At 41.2% G+C, this 24,020-nt stretch overlaps 1 protein-coding gene across 2 annotated transcripts in view; it reads left to right on the top strand.

Annotated features, from left to right (window-relative positions):
- The window catches only part of LOC135210906 (uncharacterized), a 198,912-nt gene that overhangs the window by 42,080 nt on the left and 132,812 nt on the right, over positions 1 to 24,020 (top strand). For both annotated transcript variants that reach the window (XM_064243853.1, XM_064243851.1), the window contains exon 3: positions 7,767 to 7,939. In XM_064243853.1, the coding sequence (XP_064099923.1) occupies positions 7,767 to 7,939 (173 nt within the window). The remainder of the gene's footprint in view (positions 1 to 7,766; positions 7,940 to 24,020) is intronic.

Below are 24,020 nucleotides of genomic sequence, written 5' to 3' on the forward strand. Positions count from 1 at the left end.
TAAATTTGGAAAAGTCCAATTTTCATCTCAGCCAGAGAGTTCTTTACCTGGAAATGGTCTTGGATACAGCGTCGTTGAGAGTTTCTGTCAGACCAGAGGAGATAATTTCAGGACAGTGGCTTGTTCCTTCCTGTCCAAACAGAAAAAAACCAGCTCGGCAGTGGCAAGTGATCCTAGTCCTTTGAACTTCACTGGAGAAGCTGGTTTCTCATGGCCATCAACATCTTTAATCCCTGTAATGGAGGTTGAAGGAATTTTGGTCCCCAGTAAGGGACGCTCCTCAGCTAAAGGTCCCTCTTTTGGCAGAAGTAAAAAGCGACCTTCTGTTGTGGTTGGACAATAAAAACCTGACAGTGGGAGTGCCTCTTCATTCACCCCCTCTGGAACTTCTGTTCTTGGGCGCTGTGGTGAGATCACAAACCCAAAAACAAAGAACTCAAAACACATGTACTTACCAACAACTTGACACACTCAGGGCGAGGAACTGCACTGTCCACAGGATGAGGCTGCTGAGACACCAACAACTGCCACAAACCAACACACAACCAACAACAAAGAACTATAACCACACAACTCAACAACAACCAAGAAACACAACAACAACATGACAAGCAACCAAGGACCACAAACCCACAACTCAACAGCACAACAACAAACAAGGAATAGAACCACAACTCAACAACAGCAAACAAACAAGGACTACAAACACAATAAACAACCAAGGACTACAGCCACAACAACAACAACAACACTAAGAAACCACAACAGCTCACCAACAACCCCACTCCACAGCACCAAACCAACAACCTCACAAGCCCACTCCCAACCACTCACAACCACTCACAACACCAAGACACCACAATAGCTCCCTAACAACAACAACAACCCTCAACTATAACAACTCACTTATAACTCAACAGAAACTCACAAGTACAACAAATCTAACAACACAGGCACAACAACTCTAAAGCAAACAATATCAAACTTAACAACAAATTAAACAACAAATCAATAACACTCAATCTAACTGACCATCAATGCCTTCAACACTTCACAGACTGCTGCAGACACTACTGACCATCACAGGCTCTGATTATAGACTGCTTCCTCAGAACTCTGAACACAACAACTAACTCCAACCGCACCAGCAGACAACCCAGAACTCACCAACAGCCAATTCAATTGTTAACCATCCATCCACCAATTATGCTCTCTCTCTCTCTCTCTCTCTCTCTCTCTCTCTCTCTCTCTCTCTCTCTCAAGGACATTGTCAAATGGAACTCCCATAATTCCTCCATATTTCCTCCCCCGTTACATTTGACAATGTCTCCTTACACTCGCGACACCCACACTTAATAGCCTTCTGCAACACCCATGGATGCTTGGACGCAGGCTCCCTGGATCTTGTTTGAGGGCCCTCATACACACACTCAGTTACACTGCCATCCACTTCTCCCAGACCACTTCCAGTCCGACTCCCATTACCATCTACTTCATGTATATCTTCCAGTTCTTGTCCTAATATTTCTCGCAACTCTGCCACCAAATCACTTACCTCATTTACACTCCTGCCAAACTCCTGAAGAGACTCATTCATAGTGCCAACCACGTCCTCACAACTTGATTCCCTTCCTGCTGAAATCACACTAAACCCTGACAATTCAAACCCCCACACTCTATGAAAATCATTCCTTCCCTCAAAGTCATGTGTACTACACGCCTTATCCACCATTTTTACCCTAACACTAACACACTCTGTCATTCAGTTCATGTTTCTGCCTTTCATTCCCTTTCCTTACCATCTTTCACTTTCTTCCATATTCCACCAACACGAACTGCCGATCTCACAGACCCATTTGTTCACTGACATTCGGCGCATGTTTATTTACTTTAAACCACTCACTCATCCACACACTAGAGGACCCACCCAACTGAATCCCCTTTTCACTTAGTTTCCCGAATTCCCAGCCTAACTCACTCTCTTTCGCCCACACACACACTCCACATGACCTTCCATTCCACATTCACCACACTTCACATGCGGCTCCTTACACGTCCTAGCATAATGCTCACTCTTTCCACCATTACTGCAAACCTCGTTCACACAGGTACCCTGACATCCACTTGCTATGCCCTATCTGCCCACACCTGTAACACTTAACACCCCTATCTTTCTTACAATCACTCACTAAATGGCCCGTTAGCCCACAACCGAAACACGCCCCTAACGCCCACTGACACTCATTATTTTTGCGTCCTGCCATACCACATCTGTAACACTGCTGCTCTCACCCACAACTAACGGACCCTACTCTTCCGACTCTCCCACTTCTATCTCTTTTAGGGCTAACTACACTCACATCACTTGCTCTAACGCTTCTATCAACCACTCGCTCTGCCATTTGCCTCAGCCCTTCTAAAACTGCCTCCCTATAGCTTTTAAACTGGTATAACCTCAGCTACTTCAGTCCTAACACTAACACTTCTACTCTCTTTCATACACCTACCTAACTCATAATCCTCTACTATTTCTAAAATGTTGTTCCATGTCAACCTTTCATTCATCCATCTCATTTTCTCCTTACATTTTAGGTTCATAAACTCTAATAACTCTCTGGTACAGTCGTCAACAACTTTCGCACTAACTCTTACATTCACCTTACATTCATTTATCCCTCTGTCCCCAAAATTTTTCCTAGCCAATGTTTCCAACCTGCACACACACATTGACAACTACTCACCAACATTCGTTCTTGCCTCTTTAAAATCATGCTTCCTCCTATATCTAATGGTACTCTTTATCCTCTTTGCCTGTTCCACAATCCTGGCTTTCACACTCTCATATGGCACATTCCCTACACTCATCATTACCTCTTACATATTCATCAAAAATCCTGTCAAAAAGCTACCTAACTCTTGCCCAAACACTCTTGTTGTCCCCATACTTAGCCACACAATACTTCTCATATTCCTTTAAAAATTCCCCTATGTCCCTACTACCATATTCCTCATATTGTGCACACCAGGGTACCTCTCTCATATACACAGCTTTTTGTACTTCTTGCTCCAATCTCGCTCTCTTTTTCGCTATTTCCATCTTGACCCTTCTTTCCCTCTTCCGAATACAGCGAGTCCACTTCCATACTCACGTCCATACTTTTAGTTACACCTTTCTTACCCTTCTTTTTCCGACCTTCCAATTCCCACTTACAACTATCCAGATCACTCTCATCCTGCACCTTATCCTCAACTCTATGGTCACCTTCATCTGTCCTCTTCTTACCCTGCTCATCAGTCTTACTAGTCTTTCCCTTAGCCCTTTTCTCACCTTCAACTTCCTTCTTACCCTTCTGCTCTGATTTCTCCCTATCCTGTGTCTTCTTCTTCCCCTCACTTGCCACAACCTTATCACTTTCATCACTCATACTCTCATCCACTTGATCTTTCACTTTCTTAATTGTTCCTGGTCCGTCACAAGACCCAGTAGGCCTACCTCCTACTGCTCCCTCTCCCATGAATCCCTTCATCAACTCCTGCACTGCATTCATCATTACTCCAGATTTTTTTTCATTTTCTCAACCATTCTCTCTTCCATTCCTTTCACCAATTCTTTCATTTCCACTTTCGCACTCCTTAGCATTCCTCTCATTTCATCTAACTCACTCTTCAGCTCCTCACATTCTCCACTTCTAATCTTTCCTTAGCTTCCAACGCCAACTGCAACTCCCTCCTTCAGCCTTTCCACTTCAGTCAAACCTTCCATACTCATTTTCCTTCACCAATCACGCAACCCACCACACCAACCGTCCTGTAGCTGTCACACCAGCAGCCTCACATTGGGCGCCAATAAATAATGTGGCAGGATCACAAACCCAAAAACAAAAAGCTCTCAAAACATATGTAATTACCAACTACTTGACACACTCAGGGCGAGGAGCTGCACTGTCCACTGGATGAGGTCGCTGAGACCAACAACCGAGCAAACCAACACAACCAACAACAAAAAACTATAACCACACAACTCAACAACAACCAAGAACCACAATCACACAACACAACAAACAATCAAGGACCACAACTCAAGAATACAATAACAAACAAGGAATACAACCTCAACTCAACAACACAGCAAACAAACAAGGACTACAACCACAATAAACAACCAAGGACTACAGCTACAATAACTACAACACCAATAAACCACAACAGTTCACCAACAACCCCACTCACAACAGCAAACCAACAACCTCACAAGCCCACTCCCAACCACTCACAACACCAAGACACCACAATAGCTCCCCAACAGCAACAACAACCCTGAACTATAACCACTCACTTACAACTCAAGAGAAACTCACAAGCACAAATCTAACAACACAGGCACCACAACTCTAAAGCCAACAATATCAAACTTAACAACTAATTAAACAAATCAATAAGACGATTTATCAACTAACTCCAACCGCACCAGCAGACAACCCAGAACTTGCCAACAGCCAATTCAGTTGTTAACCATCCATCCACCAATTACACCCCCTCTCTCTCTCTCACTGTCTCTCAAGGAAGTTGTCAAATGGAACTCCTGTAACTCCTCCATAACGCTTTTTCTGTTGGTTGGAGAACTCCTCCATAACGCCTCTTCTGTTGTTTGGAGGACACATTTACAAGAACTTCTGACTTCTGGCATGTTGAGTCCTCAGGATAGTCAACTTCATGTCAATGTGCTAGAGTTGAAAACGGATAATGGCCTTCCTAGCTCTCCTGGAGTGTCAAGAAGGGTGATGGGGCGCTCCATTGTTCTGTTGTCAGACAACGCTGGAACAGTGGTAGCCTATGTGAACAAAAGGGTATGGGCCATCTAGTGTCATGCTAACTTTGCTTGATAACAGGCTAGTTGTATCAGTGGGCCATTGACAACTTGATGGACCTCATGGCCAGGTATTCCAGCAAAAATGAATGTAGTGGCCAACAAGCTAAGTCATTGGGGACAGGTTCTAGGGATGGAGTGGTCTCTGCATCAGGAGATAGCAGACAGGCATTTTCATCTGGGGGGAGACCAATGATAGACCTCTTTGCGACAAGGTTCAACAGGAAGCTAGAGGTCTATTGTTCTTGGTTCAAGATTTTTTCGCCATGGTAGAGGACACCCTTCAACATCCTACGAACAACCTGGACGTCTACGCCTCCCCATCCCCACCCATTTTTTTTTCCTAATCTATCATGTCCTGAAAAGGGTAATGGTTACCCAGAATCTCAAGATAACCTTAGTAGCTTCTTTGTGGTCCCAAGCAGAGTAGTTTCCAGGTCTGCTATCTCTGCTCTTACTGGTACCGAGAGAAATACCCCCTTGGCACTATCTCCTCTGTCAACCTCATGTAGAGAGATACCATTATTTCGGTAGGATCCCTATCTTTTCACAGCTGGAGACTATCCAGTATATCCTGCAAGTGAGAGGCTTTCCTTTCAGAGCAGTGACTCAAATGTCTGGCTATCTCAGAAGGTCTTCAGCTGTGTACCAGCAAAAATGGGCCATCTACTGAGATTGGTGTTGTTGATTGGGTTTCTCTCCTCTCAGAACTTCTATTTAGCAGATAGCTGATTTCCTGTTCTTCCTCGGAACAGAAAAACACCCTTCTGTTTATGCTTTTAAGGGTTGCAGGACTGCCTTGGGATTCGTTCATCATCTGAAAGAAGTGAACCTAAAAGCTTTGAGGAATCTTGCTCTCTTAGACTCGTAGAGAACTCAAACCTCCTACCTGGGATCTGACTGATGCTAAGTATTCTCACTTGTGCCTCATACAAACCACTGCGTCGGTCATCAGACAGGGAGGTGACCCTCAAAACAGTTTTCCTGTTAGCCTTGGCTTCATTGCAGAGAGTGGGGGAAGTCAATGGCCTGGCTTTTTATGTAAAATGTACCAGGGGTTGGGGTTCTGTAGCCTTCGAATTTGTCCCGGGATTTGTGTCTAAGACTCAGAATCCTTCCATTCATGTTAACAGATTTGCTTAGTTTTCCATTCCCTCACTAAATGACTTTATGGACAACGATCCACAAGAGCTCTTGCCTTGCCCCGTCATAGCACTTCGATCCCTTTAGAAGAAGTGTGCGGAGGACCTTAGGGGACCCTTCTCATAGCCCAAGTGTTAGGATTATTAGTCAACATGCAGAAGTCCCAGCTGACTCTGACACAGGAAATACTTTATTTGGGGATGACAATCAACTCTCAGTTTTTGAGAGTTCTGTCCCCAAGAGAGCTGAATCATGCCTGCAGACAGTGAATGAATTTGCCTCTCTCTAATCCAGCTCAGCCAACAAGTAGAAGAGTCTTCAAGGAACTTTAGCTTCCATAGAGCAGTTTGCCACTCTAGAAGACTCCACGTGAGATAGTTGCAGTTCTTCCTCAGGGCCAGCTGGAACAGGCGAGTGCATCCAGACTCGTTTGTGTTTCTTGTAACTCAGGAAATCAAGAGGGACTTGCAATGGTGGTGTTTGAAAGCCCTGACCTAGACTTCAACTCAGACACATCAAGCTTAGGTTGGGGAGCTCTCATGGAAAACAAAGAAGTTTCCAGGACATGGTCCCTGGAGCAGAAAAAATTACACAATATCAAGGAATTGAAGGCGATTCATTTGGGACTGCAATACTCAGCGACAGATTTTCAGTAAGACAGTGGCTGTCCATTTGGCCAGCACCACAGCCCTGTTTTACATCAAGAAGCAAGGAGTGACTTAATCTTTCTCACTTTGTAAGGCAGTGAGGTCCCTTTTTTACCTTGGCAGACCAAAATCAAACTAGGATTATTACACAATTTAATCAAGACAGACTGAACATGTTGGCAGACAGACTGAGCCGTCACAGACTGGTCCTCCCCACAGAATGCACCCTGGATCCACAAGTTTGCTCCGACCTGTGGAAACTGGGGAAAACTGACCCTGGACCTCTTTGCAGCCTCCAGAAATCATCACCTTCCGTTAGTCTGTTCGCCAGCTTAGGACCCTCTGGTATGGGTAACAGATGCCATGCTACAGGTCTGGTCAAACAAGGACCTGTATGCATTTCCACCATCCAGCATTTTGAGGGAAGTTTTAAAGAAGTTTCTTGCCCACCAGAATGTGACAATGAATGATTCCCTGATCTCGTCGGGCAACTTGTAGACTTAACACCATGTCACTACAGGTTACGATGAGCACCAATCAGAGGCAGTATTTACCTGCAGTAGCTCTCTTACCAGGTAAGGAAACGACACTCATAGCGTCAATACTAGCAACTTTTTTTTTATTTTCAATTTCATAACTAATACTAAAGTTTTGGGAGTAAAATATGTCCATGTATCCCACCTCATGTCAATGTGGGATTCAGCTATGTAATTACTTGGTAAGTTCTAATATAAAAATGTTATTTTTATGATAAAATTAAGTTTTACATTTACTTACCAAGTAATTACAAAATTGGAGCCCTCCCTTATCCTCTCACTTGGACATTAGGTTGCAATTTTGGGCACAAACAAATTGCAGCTCTTTGCTGAGTGGTTTCTCTCTTTTCCCAGAAATGGGCGGGGCTAGTCACGTGCACAAGAAAAAAAAAGTGTTAATACCACAAAATTAAAAAATTTAAGCTGTTGTGCGAGTTGAAACTATAGCTATGCAATTAATTGGTTAGTATATGTAATACTTAATTTTATTATAAAAATAAAATTTTTGTAGTTGAATGGCAATATTTGTATTGTTTACATGATTCATATGATTTTGCCCATGCTCCCTTACAGCTCTTTTGAATGGCTATGTGTCAGTGGTTCAGCCCAATGTTACAGCACCTCCAACGCTCAACCACATTTCAACCACAAATACAACTAACCTGACTGCAGTCATTCACGACCCACATGACTGGTTAAAGCAACGGACAGAAATGATTTCTTTGGTGTGGATCATTAACGATAATGTAAGTACCTCAGTAATAAGTTGTTTTTAATGAGCAAACCATTATCTTATTACTTTTTTCTTCAAGTTTGAGTCTTTCTAAGCTAATAACTGTTACAGGAGTTTAGGTTACATGAATGCTTAATATGGTTAATTACTTTTGTAATATATTTTGAGAAAGCCACTACAGTGGCCCCCATTTTTATGCTGGGATAGGTTCCAGAATCTACTGCGGAAATGCAAAAATCATCTCTAAAATTGTTTGTAACTTGCTATTTTAACATTTCACTGCTTAATTTGATAGTTCAAACTAAAATTTATTTAGGTTATCATAGTACAGCAATTTAATATTTCAAACAAATCACCATCCCAAAACACCCAAAGTATCTTGCATTCCATTACTCTCCTACTACTGTTATGCTTAAGTATGCTATATATACCTTTAAAATGCTTATAACTTGACAGTTCAATCAAAGATATTCCTCAAATTATCACCCAGAACTCCCTAATATCATTTCAAAGTCATGTGCAAAATTAAGTACTACCAGCATACAACTGTTACTCTTCCCATATCATTCAAATACACACATTTTCTTCAGCCTACATAACTTTGTGTATCATTCTGCACATACTGTAATGCACTGGGCATACATTTTATGGATGTATATCTATTGATATTTTCCTGTGTTGTAAGATGAATTTGAAGTGATATTTACTGTGCAGGTATGTATTTTGGGATAATACTACTGTATAGATTATATTACTTAGGTAGTTTAGAAGGATGGGACACACACACATACCTCCAAACAGAATGTTAGGTTTGTTATGCTATGTTTTTTCGTGATTACGTACAAATTCAAAAATCATCTAAATACTACACTAAGTTATTGGTGTACGTTGTTTTGTAGTTAGTCCTCACTATCTCCCATAAATTTATTTAAAATTCTCTCTCTCTCTCTCTCTCTCTCTCTCTCTCTCTCTCTCTCTCTCTTCTCTCTCTCTCTCTCTCTCTCTCTCTCTCTCTCTCTCTCTTTAATGAGAAAACACAGAAACACAGCAAAGTTTTTATAACACGTTACTTATTTCACTTACAGAATTTATTTACATATACTGTACATATTGATCTAATCACCATAAAAATTTTGAAAATCCAAATTTCATATATAGGCAACTCAAAACCTCCAGGCATGAGTACTGCAGCAATTTTTTTGTCTTTCTTGTATGAGTATTTACTGTACTGTACATATCCTGTAATGAAAATAATATGAGTTACTGTACCATAAACAAAAAGCACGAAAATAAACAAATCCAGCCTATTTTAACATTTCACTGCTTAATTTGATAGTTCAAACAAAAATATACCCTAAATTATCCTACTAAAACTATTTAATAAATTTCAAATAAAAATACACCCTAAACCATCATCCCAAAACACCCAAAGCACCCTTAACTACAGTACTCTCCTACTACTGTTGCTCTTAAGTAGGCTAATTACCCCCAAAAAACGATTTTAACTGCCTATTTTAACAATTCATTGCAAAACTAGACAGTTCAAACAAAATATACCTCACACTATCATCTCAGAACACCCTAATATAATTTCAAAGTCATGTTGCAAAATTTAGTACCAACCTGCAACTGTTACTCTTAAGTATCCCCTATCATTAAGGCGTGCACTATTGCTTTGGTCTACATAACTTTGAGCATCATTGTGCTCAGATTGTAATACACTGGGCATACATTTTACATATACATACATGTTGATATTTTCCTGTGTTGTAAGACTATTTTGAAATTATATTTACTGTACAGGTACATATTTTAGGGTATTTAGGATCGATGTGACATGTACGTAACACCAAATAGAATGCTAAGTTTGTATATCATGTTAGTGTTTTTGTGATTATGTAAAAATACATTTACAATAAAAACATTATTTACTACAGTAAGTTCGTGGGTTAAAAAATATGATTTACTACAGTAAGTTCTTGGGTTACATTGTTTTTGGGTTAGTCCTCTCCATCTCCCATAAATTTATTAAAAATTCTTGTGCCATATCTCTCTCTCTCTCTCTCTCTCTCTCTCTCTCTCTCTCTCTCTCTCTCTCTCTCTCTCTCTCTCTCTCTCTCTCTCGGTATACATATACAGCAAAATATCTATAACATGATATTTCACTTGCAGAATTTATTCTGTATTGATCTAATCACCATAAAAATATTTAAAATCTGAATTTCATTCTTTAGGCAGTTCAAAACCTTCAGGCTACTACAGTGTACAGTATCTCTCTCTCTCTCTCTCTCTCTCTCTCATATATATATATATATATATATATTATATATATATATATATATATATATATATATATATTTACTGCTCTGTATATGTCCTTTAATGAAAACTATATATAGATATATATATATTATATATATATATCTATATATCATATATATACATATATATATATATATATATATATACTAATATATATATTATCTGCACTGTATATGTCCTTTTATGAAAACAATATCAATTACTGTAACATAAACATTAAAAAACACAAAAATAAATAAAACAGGAATTTCACGACAGATTGAGAGGTGCCTTTACCCTATTTGTCATTTTGTCAGATTTATTGTACTGTATTTCATTATACAAGTTTGGTTGACTTTGATTATCATACATATTATAACAGCACACACAAGAGAATATTTTATCACTGTTGATGTTTCATCTGTAATCACCATAAAAATATTTTATAAACCAAATTTCATGCTTTGGCAACTCTCAACAATCTTGCCCCAGCCATAGTGCCTTTGAATTCTTGTCTCCAGCAAGTTACTGTGCTTCAATATATATGTAACACTCTCTCGTCGCTCTCTCTCTCTCTCTCTCTCTCGTCTCTCTCTTCGTCTCTCTCTCTCATCATCTCTCTAACCCCACTCTCTCTATGACTCTTCTCGTCTCTCTCTCTCTGTCTCTCTCTCTGTCCGCTCTATCTCCCTCCTTCTCTCTCTCGTCTCTCACTCTCCATCTCTCCTCTCTCCTCTCTCTCTCTCTTCTCTATCTCTCCTCGTCTCTCATTCTGTATGCATATATTTTAGTGAAAAAAGACAGTTGGAAATATATGTAAATAAGTGAACTAGACTTGGTTATTTTTTTCGTTAATAGATGGTGCTGTTGTCTGGTTATCGGTACATATTTCTGTACTTGCTGAAACACCAAGAGACCCTCCTAAAATACAAACATAACAAATATGCATCTATTCCTTGACTTTTAAGGGGACCGCCTCAGTTGGGTGGGAGGGTATCAAAATATTGCCTGGAACAATTATGTTTTGCTACCCATTTATAAGTCACCTAATGGAAAGTTACTACAAAAAGTTTCATAAATTTCTATCCATTCGTTTTTTTATATTAATTTTTTCCCGATTTTTAGATGCATTGCTTTAAAACCCTAAGGCTTCCTTAGATTTTAACTAAATTTTAATAACTAAAGGAATTAATACTCACAAAGAGTTGCTCTATCCAATGAATTGAGAAAGAAAAAAATAAATAAATAAAATAAAAAAATTCATCGATATAAAAATAATTATTTTTTTGATTTAATTAATTAAAAAATTAATAAAAAATAGAAATTGAAATAATTTTAAAATTCTTCCAATTTTTTCGATGTAGAATTTATCAAGGATTTCAATGGTATTTGAATTTTGAAAATAGGACTACAAATAAAAAAGTCTTAGGGTTTTAAAGCGACCCATATACTGAAAAACATAGTTTTGAGATATTGCATGTTAACCCTTTACTGCCGACTGGACGTATTTTACGTCAACATTTTTTGTCTCGTGTGCCGACTGGACGTATTTTACGTCGACTTACAAAAGTTTTTTTTTAAATTCGCGGAAAATACTATAGGAGGCCTACCAGCCTAAAACTTTTGAATCACGCGCCTTGGGGGATGCTGGGAGTTCACGGATCAAGGTGTTGTTTTGTTTACAATCGTTACGCAGGCGCGCAAGCGCGAATTTCTTTCTTGCCACACTAAAAAGTATCTGTGACACATCTCGGAAATTATTTCGTCACTTTGACATAATTTTTGTACCATTGTAAATTAGCCGTTACATGAAGTATTATATATGAAAATTTGCGCATTTTTATGTAGAATACAACCATAAAATACTCATGATTGTAGCTTTTCTCAGTTTTGAGATATTTTCATATAAATAACGATAATTGCCAAAATTTCAACCTTTGGTCAACTTTGACTCTACCGAAATGGTCCAAAAACGCAATTGTAAGCTAAAACTCTTATATTTTAGTAATATTCAATCATTTACCTTCATTTTGCAACTAATTGGAAGTCTCTAGCACAATATTTTGATTTATGGGGAATTTATGAAAAAACTTTTTCCTTACGTCCGCGTGGTAACTCTTCCGAAAAAAATCATACATGCGATTGTGGTAATGTTTGCACCATTTTAAAATTAGCCGTTATATAAAGTTTTATATATGGAAATGTGTGCAATTTCATGCACAATACAACTAAAAACAACCCATGGTTGTAGCTTTTATCAGTTTTAAGATATTTTCATATAAATAACGATAATTGCCAAAATTTCAACCTTCGGTCAACTTTGACTCTACCGAAATGGTCAAAAAACGCAATTGTAAGCTAAAACGCTTATATTCTAGTAATATTCAAGCATTTACCTTCATTTTGCAACAAATTGGAAGTCTCTAGCACAATATTTCGATTTATGGTGAATTTATGAAAAAAATGACATTTTCTTTACGTCCGCGCGGTAACTCTTCCGAAAAAATCATATGTGAGATTGTGGTAATGTTTGCACCATTTTAAATTAGCCGTTACATAAAGTTTTATATATGAAAATGTGTACAATTTCATGTAGAATACAACAAAAAATAATTGAAGGTTGTAGCTTTTCTCATTTTTGAAATATTTGCATATAAAAGAAAAAATCTATTTCTGGGTGATTGGCTCGAGTCGCCCTATGAAATATCCTTAAGTTCATTATTTCTAGGTAAAATTAATCTAAAATTACCAGAGAAAAAATAAAATCAAGAAAATGTCAGTAAAACTGACTCGCTCACTCTATAAAAGAAGTGTCGGTATGGGAATAGAGGCGAGTGGGATCACTACCACGAGTCATTTACCATTTAGACCTTCCAACATAAAATCCCCACCAGAGAGAACTGATACTAAAGGGTGATGCGGCCGCTACTACTACTACTACCGACGCCACGGACAGCAGCGCCCCTAGCGGTCATCCTTAATCTATGAACATCTTGTCCTGTAGGGTGGGTAAAAGGAAACAGGGTGGGTTTCATAGGGCGACACGAGCCAATCACCCAGAAATAGATTTTTCCTACGTCAAAATCCCTTTTCTGGGCTCAGCTCGTGTCGGCCTATGAAATAGTACCAGAGAAACAGACAAGATGGGAAAAAGGACAAATGAAACTCAATAGTAAAAAAGGTAATATAATATAAGTGAATCAAGAGCATTACAGTATACAAACAAAAGTACTTAAAGCTAACTTATACTAAACAATGGCATGGTAAAGAAAGCAATCAATAAAAAGTACTTAAAATTAGCTTATACTAGACATGGTGATACATAATAGTGTAATGGCAAGAACAATATAGAATGATTCACTTAATTTAGATATTTACAAAATATACAAACACATTGTGTTCTACCCTAGCATAAAAATAAGGGTAGAAACACTGAAGTACATTATATGTACATAACGTGGATGTCCCTAGCAAAAAAATAAGGGGCATTCCACCAAAATGATACTAGCGGCTAAGGCTAGAGTATCCCGAGTAGCATGGCAATAGGGTGAGGCATGTTGGACGAGGTAGGTAGAAAGGAGACCTGGATCTATACTACAACTACTGTGCAGTATCAGGAGAAACAATGTTTCCCACTGCTACTGCTGAAAATTTTAAAGATTCCAAGGACTTCAGGTAATGACGTTTAAAGACTGTCTGTGATTTCCATCCAGTATACTTTTTAAGATCCTCAAAGTTCATATGTTGAAAGTAATTAATTGAGGTGGCTACTCCTCTGATATCATGTGCTTTTGGAAATGAATCAGGGTTGGCTTGTTTAATGAAGTAAAGGATCTGTTGTCTGATTCCTTTCACTGATAAAGTGCCACCTTTTTCTCTCATAAAGAGAGAACCTGAGGATCTAGAGGATGTACGAGATAGAAAGGCTCTTAAAGTTGATACTGGGCAGAGAGAAGGATCTTGCGGAAGTGGGATGACTTTCCAAGGAGCCCACCTTGCAAGGGGATCCTCATTTTTAGCTAAAAAGCTACGATCCGGAGAAAGTAGAACTTCTCCTGAAGGGAGAAATTCCACATGACCCGCATCTCTGGATAGAGCCGACAGTTCTGAAATTCTGGCTCCTGAAGCCAGGCTTAACAAAAATAACGTCTTTCTAAGAAGCATTATGAATGTGCAAGACGAGTTGTCAGTATCTGAGGCTAGTTTGAGGACATCATTTAAGAACCATGAAACTGAAGTAGGCCTTTGAGAAGGTCTAAGTCTAGCACAGGCTTTGGGAATAGACGTAAAGTAAGATTCTGTTAGGTCTATTTGGAAACCCAACTGAAAGATTTTCTTCAAAGCTGATTTATTAGTAGTAATAGTGCTAGCTGCTAAGCCTTTTTCAAACAAGGACCTGAAAAAGGATATAGCTAAGTTAACTGTCATGGTCGTAGTGTTTGATTCTTTCAGGAAGGATGCTAATTTTTTAACAGCTGAGTCATATTGTCTAATAGTTGACTCTCTTTTATCTGATTCTAGAAAGAGGATGTTTTGTGGATCAATGTTAGCATCTTTTTTAGCCGCAAACTTCATGAAGTCCATAAAGTTAGGGTCTGAAGAATTCCTGAGGAAGCGAACACAGTCCTCATTTGTACTGATTGCGACAGCTTGGGATTGGGAATCCGTTGAGGTCGGAGACCCAATTCCAGAAGCAGAGGATACCAGTTGCTTTTTGGCCAGTCTGGAGCAATCAGAGCTACTAGTCCCTTGAAAGTCCTCAGCTTGCTCAAGACTTTCAAAAGAAGATTCACTGGAGGAAATACATAGATTTTCCTCCATTGATTCCAGTCTAACGACAGGGCGTCCGTGGCATAGGCCAGAGGGTCCAGGTTGGGGGCCACATAGCAAGGGAGCTTGTGGTTCGCTTGTGAGGCGAAGAGATCTACTTGGAGACCTGGGACTCTCCGGCATATCCACTGGAATGACCTGTCGTCTAGGGACCATTCTGACTCCAGAGGGACTGACCGGGACAGAGCGTCCGCTATCACATTTCTTACCCCTGCCAGGTGAGTGGCAGACAGATGCCATCTGTGCTTGTCTGCTAGAGCAAAGATGGCTATCATGACATGATTCACGTGTTTGGATTTGGACCCTCCTCTGTTGATGCAATGTACTACCACTGCACTGTCCAAAACTAGTCTTAGATGAGACTTCGAGTCTCTTCAGGGTAAGAAATACTGCCATTGCTTCCAGAACGTTTATGTGGAGCTGGCGGAACTGAACTGACCAAGTCCCCTGAACTTGCTTGAATTGAGAATATCCCCCCCAACCGGACAGGGAGGCATCCGTGTGAATGGTTAACACTGGAAGGGGATATTGAAGGGGTACCAATTTGGCAAGATTCTTCACCTTTGTCCATGGACGGAGCTGATTGCGAAGGATCTGTGGAATTACTGACAACTTGTCCCGAGATTTGACGTTTGCTCTCGATCGCCAAACTCGATTTATATCTTTCAGCCTTGCTTTCAGGAGGATGTCTGTCACTGAGGCAAACTGAAGAGAAAGTAGGATTCTTTCCTGGTTTCTCCTTGATGTTTGTTTGCATTTGAGAAATTGTCTCACAGACTTGGCTATTTCTTTTCTTTTGACCACTGGAATTGACAGATTGTGGGAAGACAAATCCCATTGGATTCCTAGCCACTGAAAACGAGACTCCGGAGTGAGTCTGGATTTCGTTTTGTTTATCTGGAACCCCAGATGTTCCAGAAATTGTACTACCTTCTTCGTGGCTTTGAGACATTCCTCGACCGTTGGTGCCCAGATCAACCAATCGTCGAGGTATGCTGCTACCATTATCCCTGAGTTCTCAACTGTTGAACTACCACTTCTGCTATTTTTGTGAATACCCTGGGGGCTACATTCAGACCGAAGGGCATCACTTTGAATGAGAACTTCTGATTTCCTAGTTTGAAGCCTAGGAATGGACGGAAGTGTCTGGCTATAGGGATATGATAGTATGCGTCTGTAAGATCGATAGAGGTTGTGACGGCCCCACGGGGAAGTAAGGTCCGTACCTGCGAGATGGTGAGCATTTTGAACTTGTCGCAACGAATGAAAGAGTTTAGCTTTGACAAGTCTAAGATTACCCTTCTTTTTGTTGAGCCTTTCTTTGGCACACTGAATAAGTGACCTTGAAATTTTAGATGCTTGACTCTCGCAATAGCTCCTTTCTGAAGGAGTTCCTCCGCATAATCTGTCAACTCCTTTGATGGTACTTGATGGAATGATTTGATTGGAGGAGGATCTTTGATCCAACCCCAACCCAATCCTTTGGACACGATGCTCTGTGCCCATTTGCTGAACCCCCACCTGTGACGGAAGAGGAAACAGCCCTCCCTCCTACCTGGGAGCCTCCCACTGTTGTTGAGCGGGTTGACCTCCGCGCCCTCCTCTGAAGTGCTTGCCTCTTGCAGCTCTTCCTGTGCCACGCTGGCGAAAGTGGCCTCTTGCCCTGCGCCCCCTAGAGAACCTGTTGAAGGTTGGGTAGGCCTGGCTTTCATACATCGAATTGAAAGCCGGCGAGACTGCGTAAGAGGTCGAAGGTTGACTTTGAGAAGGAGTAACAAACAGGAGAATGGGCTGTGTCTGTTTTGAGGTTGACGGCTGTCCCTTGTTGTGTAACTGGGACGGCCTGAACGAAATGCTGTTGCTGCTGTTGTTTTTGGTAGGGTTGGAATCTCCTACCCGTTTTCTTTAACTTCTTACCAGCAGCAGGGGTGGTCTCTTGTTTCCTCTTGGAAGAGATGCCCCATCTGGCTCTAAGGCTCTGGTTAAGCCTAGCAGCCTCGTGGTGCACCTCATTCACAGAGGCCTCTGGGAAGAGGTCCGCACCCCACATGCTGGAAGCTAAGAGTCTATTAGGCTCATGCCTGATAGTTGCCTCCTGCAAGACATGCTTTCGGCAGTTCCTTTTGGCTAAGAAGAAGTCAAAAGCATCGGCTTGAACCGTCTGGAGCTGGGATTTAGCCAGTATCTTGAACAACGGTTCTGTAGCATAGGACAGGGCAGTCATCTCCGTAATGATAAGGGAGTTAAGAGACCTCCCAAATCTTGTACGGGCATCGAACTCTGCGCGCAGTCTGGCTTCAGCTTACCTACTGAGAAAGTGGCAGGTAAGTTCTCCCACAATTCTCCGAAGGCCGGGAAGAGCGGAGATGTAGATTCCGCCTCCCTCAACTGTGGCATGGGCTCGTCTTTGAGGACTGCCTGTAGAGTCGCTTCTACTACCTTAGTAGCGAACGGAAGAGAAGCCTCCTCCTCCGTGGCGAAGATAGTAAAGGGACTCTTGAATGCCTGGAGTTTGGTATTGGTACAGTCCCAATCCTCCAGGCAGTGAACCCATTCCCTCTGTGCATGATCCCTACTATATAGCACAGTCTCTCGGGAGATCTTATCTTCTCTATTGAGAGCAGTTACGGTCAGCCTAGCATACCCTATGAAAGGCTGAGTCAGTCCGGGAGGGTAGAACTCGAAGTCCTCAATCCTTCGAGTTCCACACTCCGGGATAGAAATCATGCCGTCCTTGAAGGGGGCATAAGCGGCCACTCTCCATGGATTATCCATAGAGAAGGCTGGTAGGGATTCGTAAGGAGGTAGCTGTAAGAGACCAGTACCTGCTACAGGGGAGCTTGGCTGAGGGGCCTGATTGAGGCCAGCAAAGCGGTCGTCATGCTCTCTAACTCGGTTAGAGAGGTCTTGGATGGACTGACCGGACTGGTTGATCGTGTTTGACAGCTGTGCAAACATTTGCTCAAACTTGGAACCAAGAGAGCCAACCATCTCTCCCACTTGCTGCATCACTACTGCTGAGAAAGTGGTGGGATCGAAAGAGCTCGGTCCCGCCACCCCAACAGGAGTTACCGGAGTAGATCCGGTAGATGCCGGAGAAGGCGTTGGCTCGGCCGGAGCGCGAGCCTTCTCCTTAGAAGCCTTGCTTCTAGAGCTCTTTGAATAGGAAGAGCTAGGCCTCGTTTTCACCGCATCTGCGTAGGAAATCGTAGACTTCTTATGTAGGGTCTTCTGTTCTCTCTGTCCCTTCACCTTCGGGGGTACAGAGAGAGCGGGAGAACGAGCAGGGATCTCAGATCCCGTGAAGCCTTGGAAGGAAGAAGAAGAAGGAACAGGAGAAGAAGATCCAGGAGCGCCCAAGGGTAGACCTTGGGCGCCCGACACACCTACCTCAACCAACAAATCCTCTGCCCCTACCGCCATAGGCTCGATATTAAGGTCCAGGTTGGCCACATCTGGGACCGGCTCCTACGTCGAGACGGACCCGAACGCCTGCTGCACCTCCTGCTGAATAGAAGCTATGAGTGGGGCTGCCGAGATGGGGTCCACATACCCCGTCGCCTTGCCTCCGGGGAAGATCTGGACGGCCAGCTTCTTGTCGAGCATATAAGGCTGGCCCTTGGCGGCGTTCTTCCCGAAGCCACCCACCCAAGCTTTCAGGGTTGCCAGGGTGACTTCCTTCACGGCGGCAGCCTGTAAGAGAAGGTGATATGAAGCTTCTAGCGGCGGAGATACGGTTTAAAGAAGCTTAAAACTAAGGGTTAGTGAATAATAAGACTAAGAAATGTCCAGGAGTAAACTTACCCCACCCAAAAGCTGACTCACGAGGTCATAGCAGATGGTGCATGCCTCCGGGTGCCAAACGATCAGCCCGTTGTGGTTGGTGGCACACGGGGCGTGGGTCCTACACTCTTCATGGGCGCAGGGGTCGTACAATGTAGCGTTGCAACCTGGGACCTGGCAGTTGGTAGCCTGTAAGTGGAGAGATACATGAGTATCAGAGTGCACACTTACAGCCTAACAAATACTCCGCTGCATGCCGGAGCATGTAAGTTAGATTAAACTAGAGCCCCGCCGTAATACGTGTGGTTAGCTAGGCGGTTGGTGGATGTCTGAGGCTTACGCCGGAGACAGGAAAAAGATTCCAACCAGGAGTGGTGAGGGGCCATGAAACCACGACGGAGAACGACGGAGATAGTACATAAAATTAAATTAAAACTAAAAGTCATCGTAACAGTAGGGTATATCCGTATATAATGAGGTATAGAACTTCCCGTCTACTAGAGGAGTGCCCGGGTAAGGAGCGAGCTCTCCTCCAGTAGCGAAAAACAGGATATAGTAGGCAAGCAACAGACCACTAGTAATCTCCCACCCCGCCCACTGGCTGAGCCAGGCGGACCTATAACCGAAGGGGCTCCCGGCTTCAGCGGAGGCTCCGTCCGTTAAGGTAGGGGAAGGGTGGGATTGAGGAAAATGTGGGGGGGGGGGGGGGGGGGGTCCCGGCGTGAACACGGAGCGAGAGAGAGAGGGGGTGGCCTCTCTCTCTCTCTCTCTCTCTCTCTCTCTCTCTCTCTCTCTCTCTCCGTCGCTACTCTACCCACTCGTTACCCGGCTCGAGACAAGTGGTCGCCCTATACCCCAGCTGGTACGGAACTCCTGGCCTCCTCGGAGGGAGAGGGAGGTAGGCTACGGTGGTTGCCGTGACAACCAAGGAGATCCACCAGACCCCTCCCTATCACATGGTATGGAGGGAAGGGGAAGGGTAAGGTGCGAAGGAACACGTGATCGCAGGTGGCCTAAGCCGCGATAGCAACACAACCACAGAGGGGCCACGTGAACCAGCCTGTACCAACACATGGCACAAAGCACCTAGGCTAGCCTAACACCCTAAATAACACTGATAATACATCGTAAAGGAAGAAGAGATACTTTTAGTAAAAGAAAAAGAAGCCCAGGAGGAGGCGAACTGATCCGAAGAACAGTCGACTACTCGGAGCCAGCGGTAGCCGATGAAGAGCAAGAGCTGGGATGCTGGGCCAGAAAAACACAGTATAGCCCTAAATACCAAACTAAGAGAAAAATGGTAAAAGGGCTGTGTCCTAGCTATAAAAACGATGTAATAAAACGATGAACGTAATATAAAAAGCCCATAAGCATAAGATGTCCCAGTATGGGAGACCGGGAAATCTTAAAACACGAGGCGGCACACGGCCGCCACGAGTCAACCGGGAGACCGTATATGACCTATAAAAAGGAAAATACTGGTCCCTGGAAGACTGAAATACCAGGAAATACTACTTATGAGGCACTTAACTTAGCCGAAGCAATTGCAGCACGTTCCATCGTAATGGGTGATAATAATCTGGGGAAAAACAACACAAGGGAAAAATGCACCTAGCGCTGTAAAGCTAAAGATTAAGGATGACCGCTAGGGGCGCTGCTGTCCGTGGCGTCGGTAGTAGTAGTAGTAGCGGCCGCACCACCCTTTAGTATCAGCTCTCTCTAGTGGGGATTTTATGTTGGAAGGTCTAAATGGTAAATGACTCGTGGTAGTGATCCCACTCGCCTCTATTCCCATACCGACACTTCTTTTATAGAGTGAGCGAGTCAGTTTTACTGACATTTTCTTGATTTTATTTTTTCTCTGGTAATTTTAGATTAATTTTACCTAGAAATAATGAACTTAAGGATATTTCAAAGGCCGACACGAGCTGAGCCAAGAAATCACGATAAATAGAAAAAAAACCACGTTCGGTCAACTTTGACTCTACCGAAATGGTCGAAAAACGCAATTGTAAGCTAAAACTCTTACAGTCTAGTAATATTCAGTCATTTATCTTCATCTTGAAACAAATTCGAAGTCTCTAGCAAAATATTTAGATTTATGGTAAATTTAAAAAAAATCTTTCCTTCCCTCTGCTCGCGGATTCTCCGCCACAAATCTCCGAAATGCGTACTTCCCATTCTCGGAATATTTGCTCTGTTTCATTGTAAGCTAATACTCTTACAGTATATTAATATTCAATCATTTGTCTTCATTTTGAAAGAAATTGGAAGTCTCTAGGACAATATTTAGATTTATGGTGAATTTTTGAAAAAAATATTTGTTTACGTCCGCGCGTTACGAATTCATGCATTATTTTGTGATAATATTTTCTCTGTGTTGCTTTTATCGTTTTACAATGTGTTATATACCAAAATGATCACAATTTAGTGTACATTACAACGAAAAAAAGTAAATTGTTACCTTTAACCGTTTTGCGCACAGCGCGATTTGAATACAATTATATATGAAATTTCGTTTTTGCGCTATCATATATCGCATTATTTATATATGATAATGATCATTTTTTTCATTTCTGATGGTTGCATACTAAACTTCAGCCAATGACAAAAAAAGGAGCCAAAAATGAACTCTTAATCTTGAAAACTAAGTGCGCTGTGATTTTTAAAAAAAAATATTTTTTCCGCTTCCGTGCTCACTCTGAAACACCTCTGGCACACGGGAGACAATTTTTTTTTTACCGCTTCGGCGTTTAAGGGTTAAAGTTTGCGTAATGAAATTCTCAGTGAAAACCGCATAGGCATCAATATAAAAATATACTTAAGCTTGATTTTCTTATTCTAACGGCATACTTCTATGGTCTCTGGTCCTCCCACTTTAAAAAGTGATATTAAACCCCCCAAAGGGGTGGTTATCATGAGGCACCACCCCACTCATTGTCGCCAGCTAGGCCTGGGAGGTGATGAATGCACATGCTTCATCTTGGTGTTCTTTCTTGTTATCTTTCTAAGTCTTTCTTTCAACCTTTCTCTAGCTAGTGTACGCTTTCTTGACTGCTTCTTCCTTGGCATTTTGATGAGTAAACAAGAAAATAATGCACTTAGATATAATGAGTACTTGACAACTCCGGCTGAGAAGTGAACAATGTGGTTATGTCAAAGGTATGCAGGTTACTGATGTGCTTGTGCAGCCGCTCCTGCTTCTCCGCTTCAGAAAGCATAGGATGGGAAAAATGTCATACAACAAATATGATTACCTATGCAAAATTTGTGTCGCAACGGAACGAAAGGATATCAAAACATTGTATTTTTCGTGATATTTTCATTGCTGATACTTTCACAAAAAATCATTTTTGACCCACTTACAGGTTAGCCACAGCACTAATATTTTACGTCTGGTTGTGGCACACATTAATGTTACTAAAAATGAGTAAAACTCGATTTTGCCCACCGACCTCAAAATTGTCGTATTTCAGGCCTCTCAACTGAGGCAGTCCCCTTAAAAAGTTATGCTTTACTTCACTGTATCCAACAATAATGTATCTAGTCTCGTATTACTACGTATACAGGTAGTTTTCAACTTACGACCACAATTGGTTTGAACCAACCGGTTGTAAATCGATTTGGATGTAAGTCAGCCCATGTTAAGTTACCGTAAGATTATTATTCTAGCCTAGCCTACAGTAGGGTAATCAGTACCATCTTTACTTATAGGGTAGCCTAGCCTACACTACACAGCATACTTTATACATATATGGCAAATTATTAATTTAAGCTAATTCTCTAGGTTCAGTCCTTATTGGCTTATAATAATTCATAATTCAGTACGAAGAGAAATTGAATAACATTTAACAAGTTAGCCTCGCGTATACGATGATGACATTATCATGGTACATATATCATATACAGTGGTACCTCGAGATACGAAATTAATCCGTTCCGAGGCGGCCTTCGTATCATGAGTTTTTCGTATCTTGGAACACATTTTACATGTAAAATGGCTAATCCATTCCAAGCCCTCCAAAAACACCTCGGTAATTTATATTTGCAGGCCTAAAACACATGTTCTAGGGTTACAACGCCGATCCGACGGAAGAAATATGATTCCAAAAAGGCAAAATACTGTTCATACTTGAATAATATTCAACTGCATGTAATGTTCAACCCCATTTTATTAGGTCTTTAGCATATGTCCCTTAGCAATAAGCCTAGCCTATGTTAGTGGTTGCTACTGTAGCCTAATCTATGATTCTGACATCTAAACCTAAGAGCTAAAAGCTTAGAATATGCCAATAAAATGTATAAATAATCAGTACGGTATGTACTCATTTCAAATAATTATTAATTAATCATTAACTATAATACACAAACAAACAAAAAACAAAGCTTCCAATCGATTGTTTACATTCAGCTCTTACCCGTCTTACGAGTATCGAACGAGCGCCAAGCAATCCTTTTTCCTAGCACACAGTAAGCCATAAATTGTCATTAGTATCTCTCTTCAACTAATGAAACTACCAAACAGTATAATAACCATTCATTTCTATTCTTTATTCTATCTTTACCTAATGGAGATACCAAGTTACTGACAGCTATAATGAAACATACGTATACGTAACGTAATAATAAAACAGAAGAAGAATTCTAGAAAATACGTATTTGTTGGCAGTCTGATTTATTTTGTATTTTATGATATCTAATTCACAATTTTTTTATTAATTGTATTGCATGTACTCATTTCAAATAATTATTAAGTAACCATTAACTATAATAAACAAACAAACAAAAAAAAACTTCCAAAAGTCTGTTTACATCCAGCACTTACGAGTATCGAACGATCGACAAGCAATCACTTCACACAGTAAGCCATAAATTTTTTATTATCTCTCTTCAACTACTGAAACTACCAAACAGTATAATAACCATTCATTTCTATACTTTATTCTATCTTTACTTAATTTTTTTTTTATTAAATGTATTGCATAAATAAGTTTTTCAATTTACAGCATCCTTTTACCAATAGAATACTTAAAGCACAAGGGGTAGATGCTGACCAATAGGAGAGCAGGACCTTATGGGGTGACTAGCATCAGGAACCAATGGGAGAGCAGGAGGATGGGGGCGAGTTTACTCAGTTGGCAGTGCAGGAGTTTTAAAATTGTTCTTGGTGGTCCGGGCGA

Source organism: Macrobrachium nipponense, chromosome 4, assembly GCF_015104395.2.
Source record: "Macrobrachium nipponense isolate FS-2020 chromosome 4, ASM1510439v2, whole genome shotgun sequence".
Taxonomy (NCBI): Eukaryota; Metazoa; Arthropoda; class Malacostraca; order Decapoda; family Palaemonidae; genus Macrobrachium; species Macrobrachium nipponense.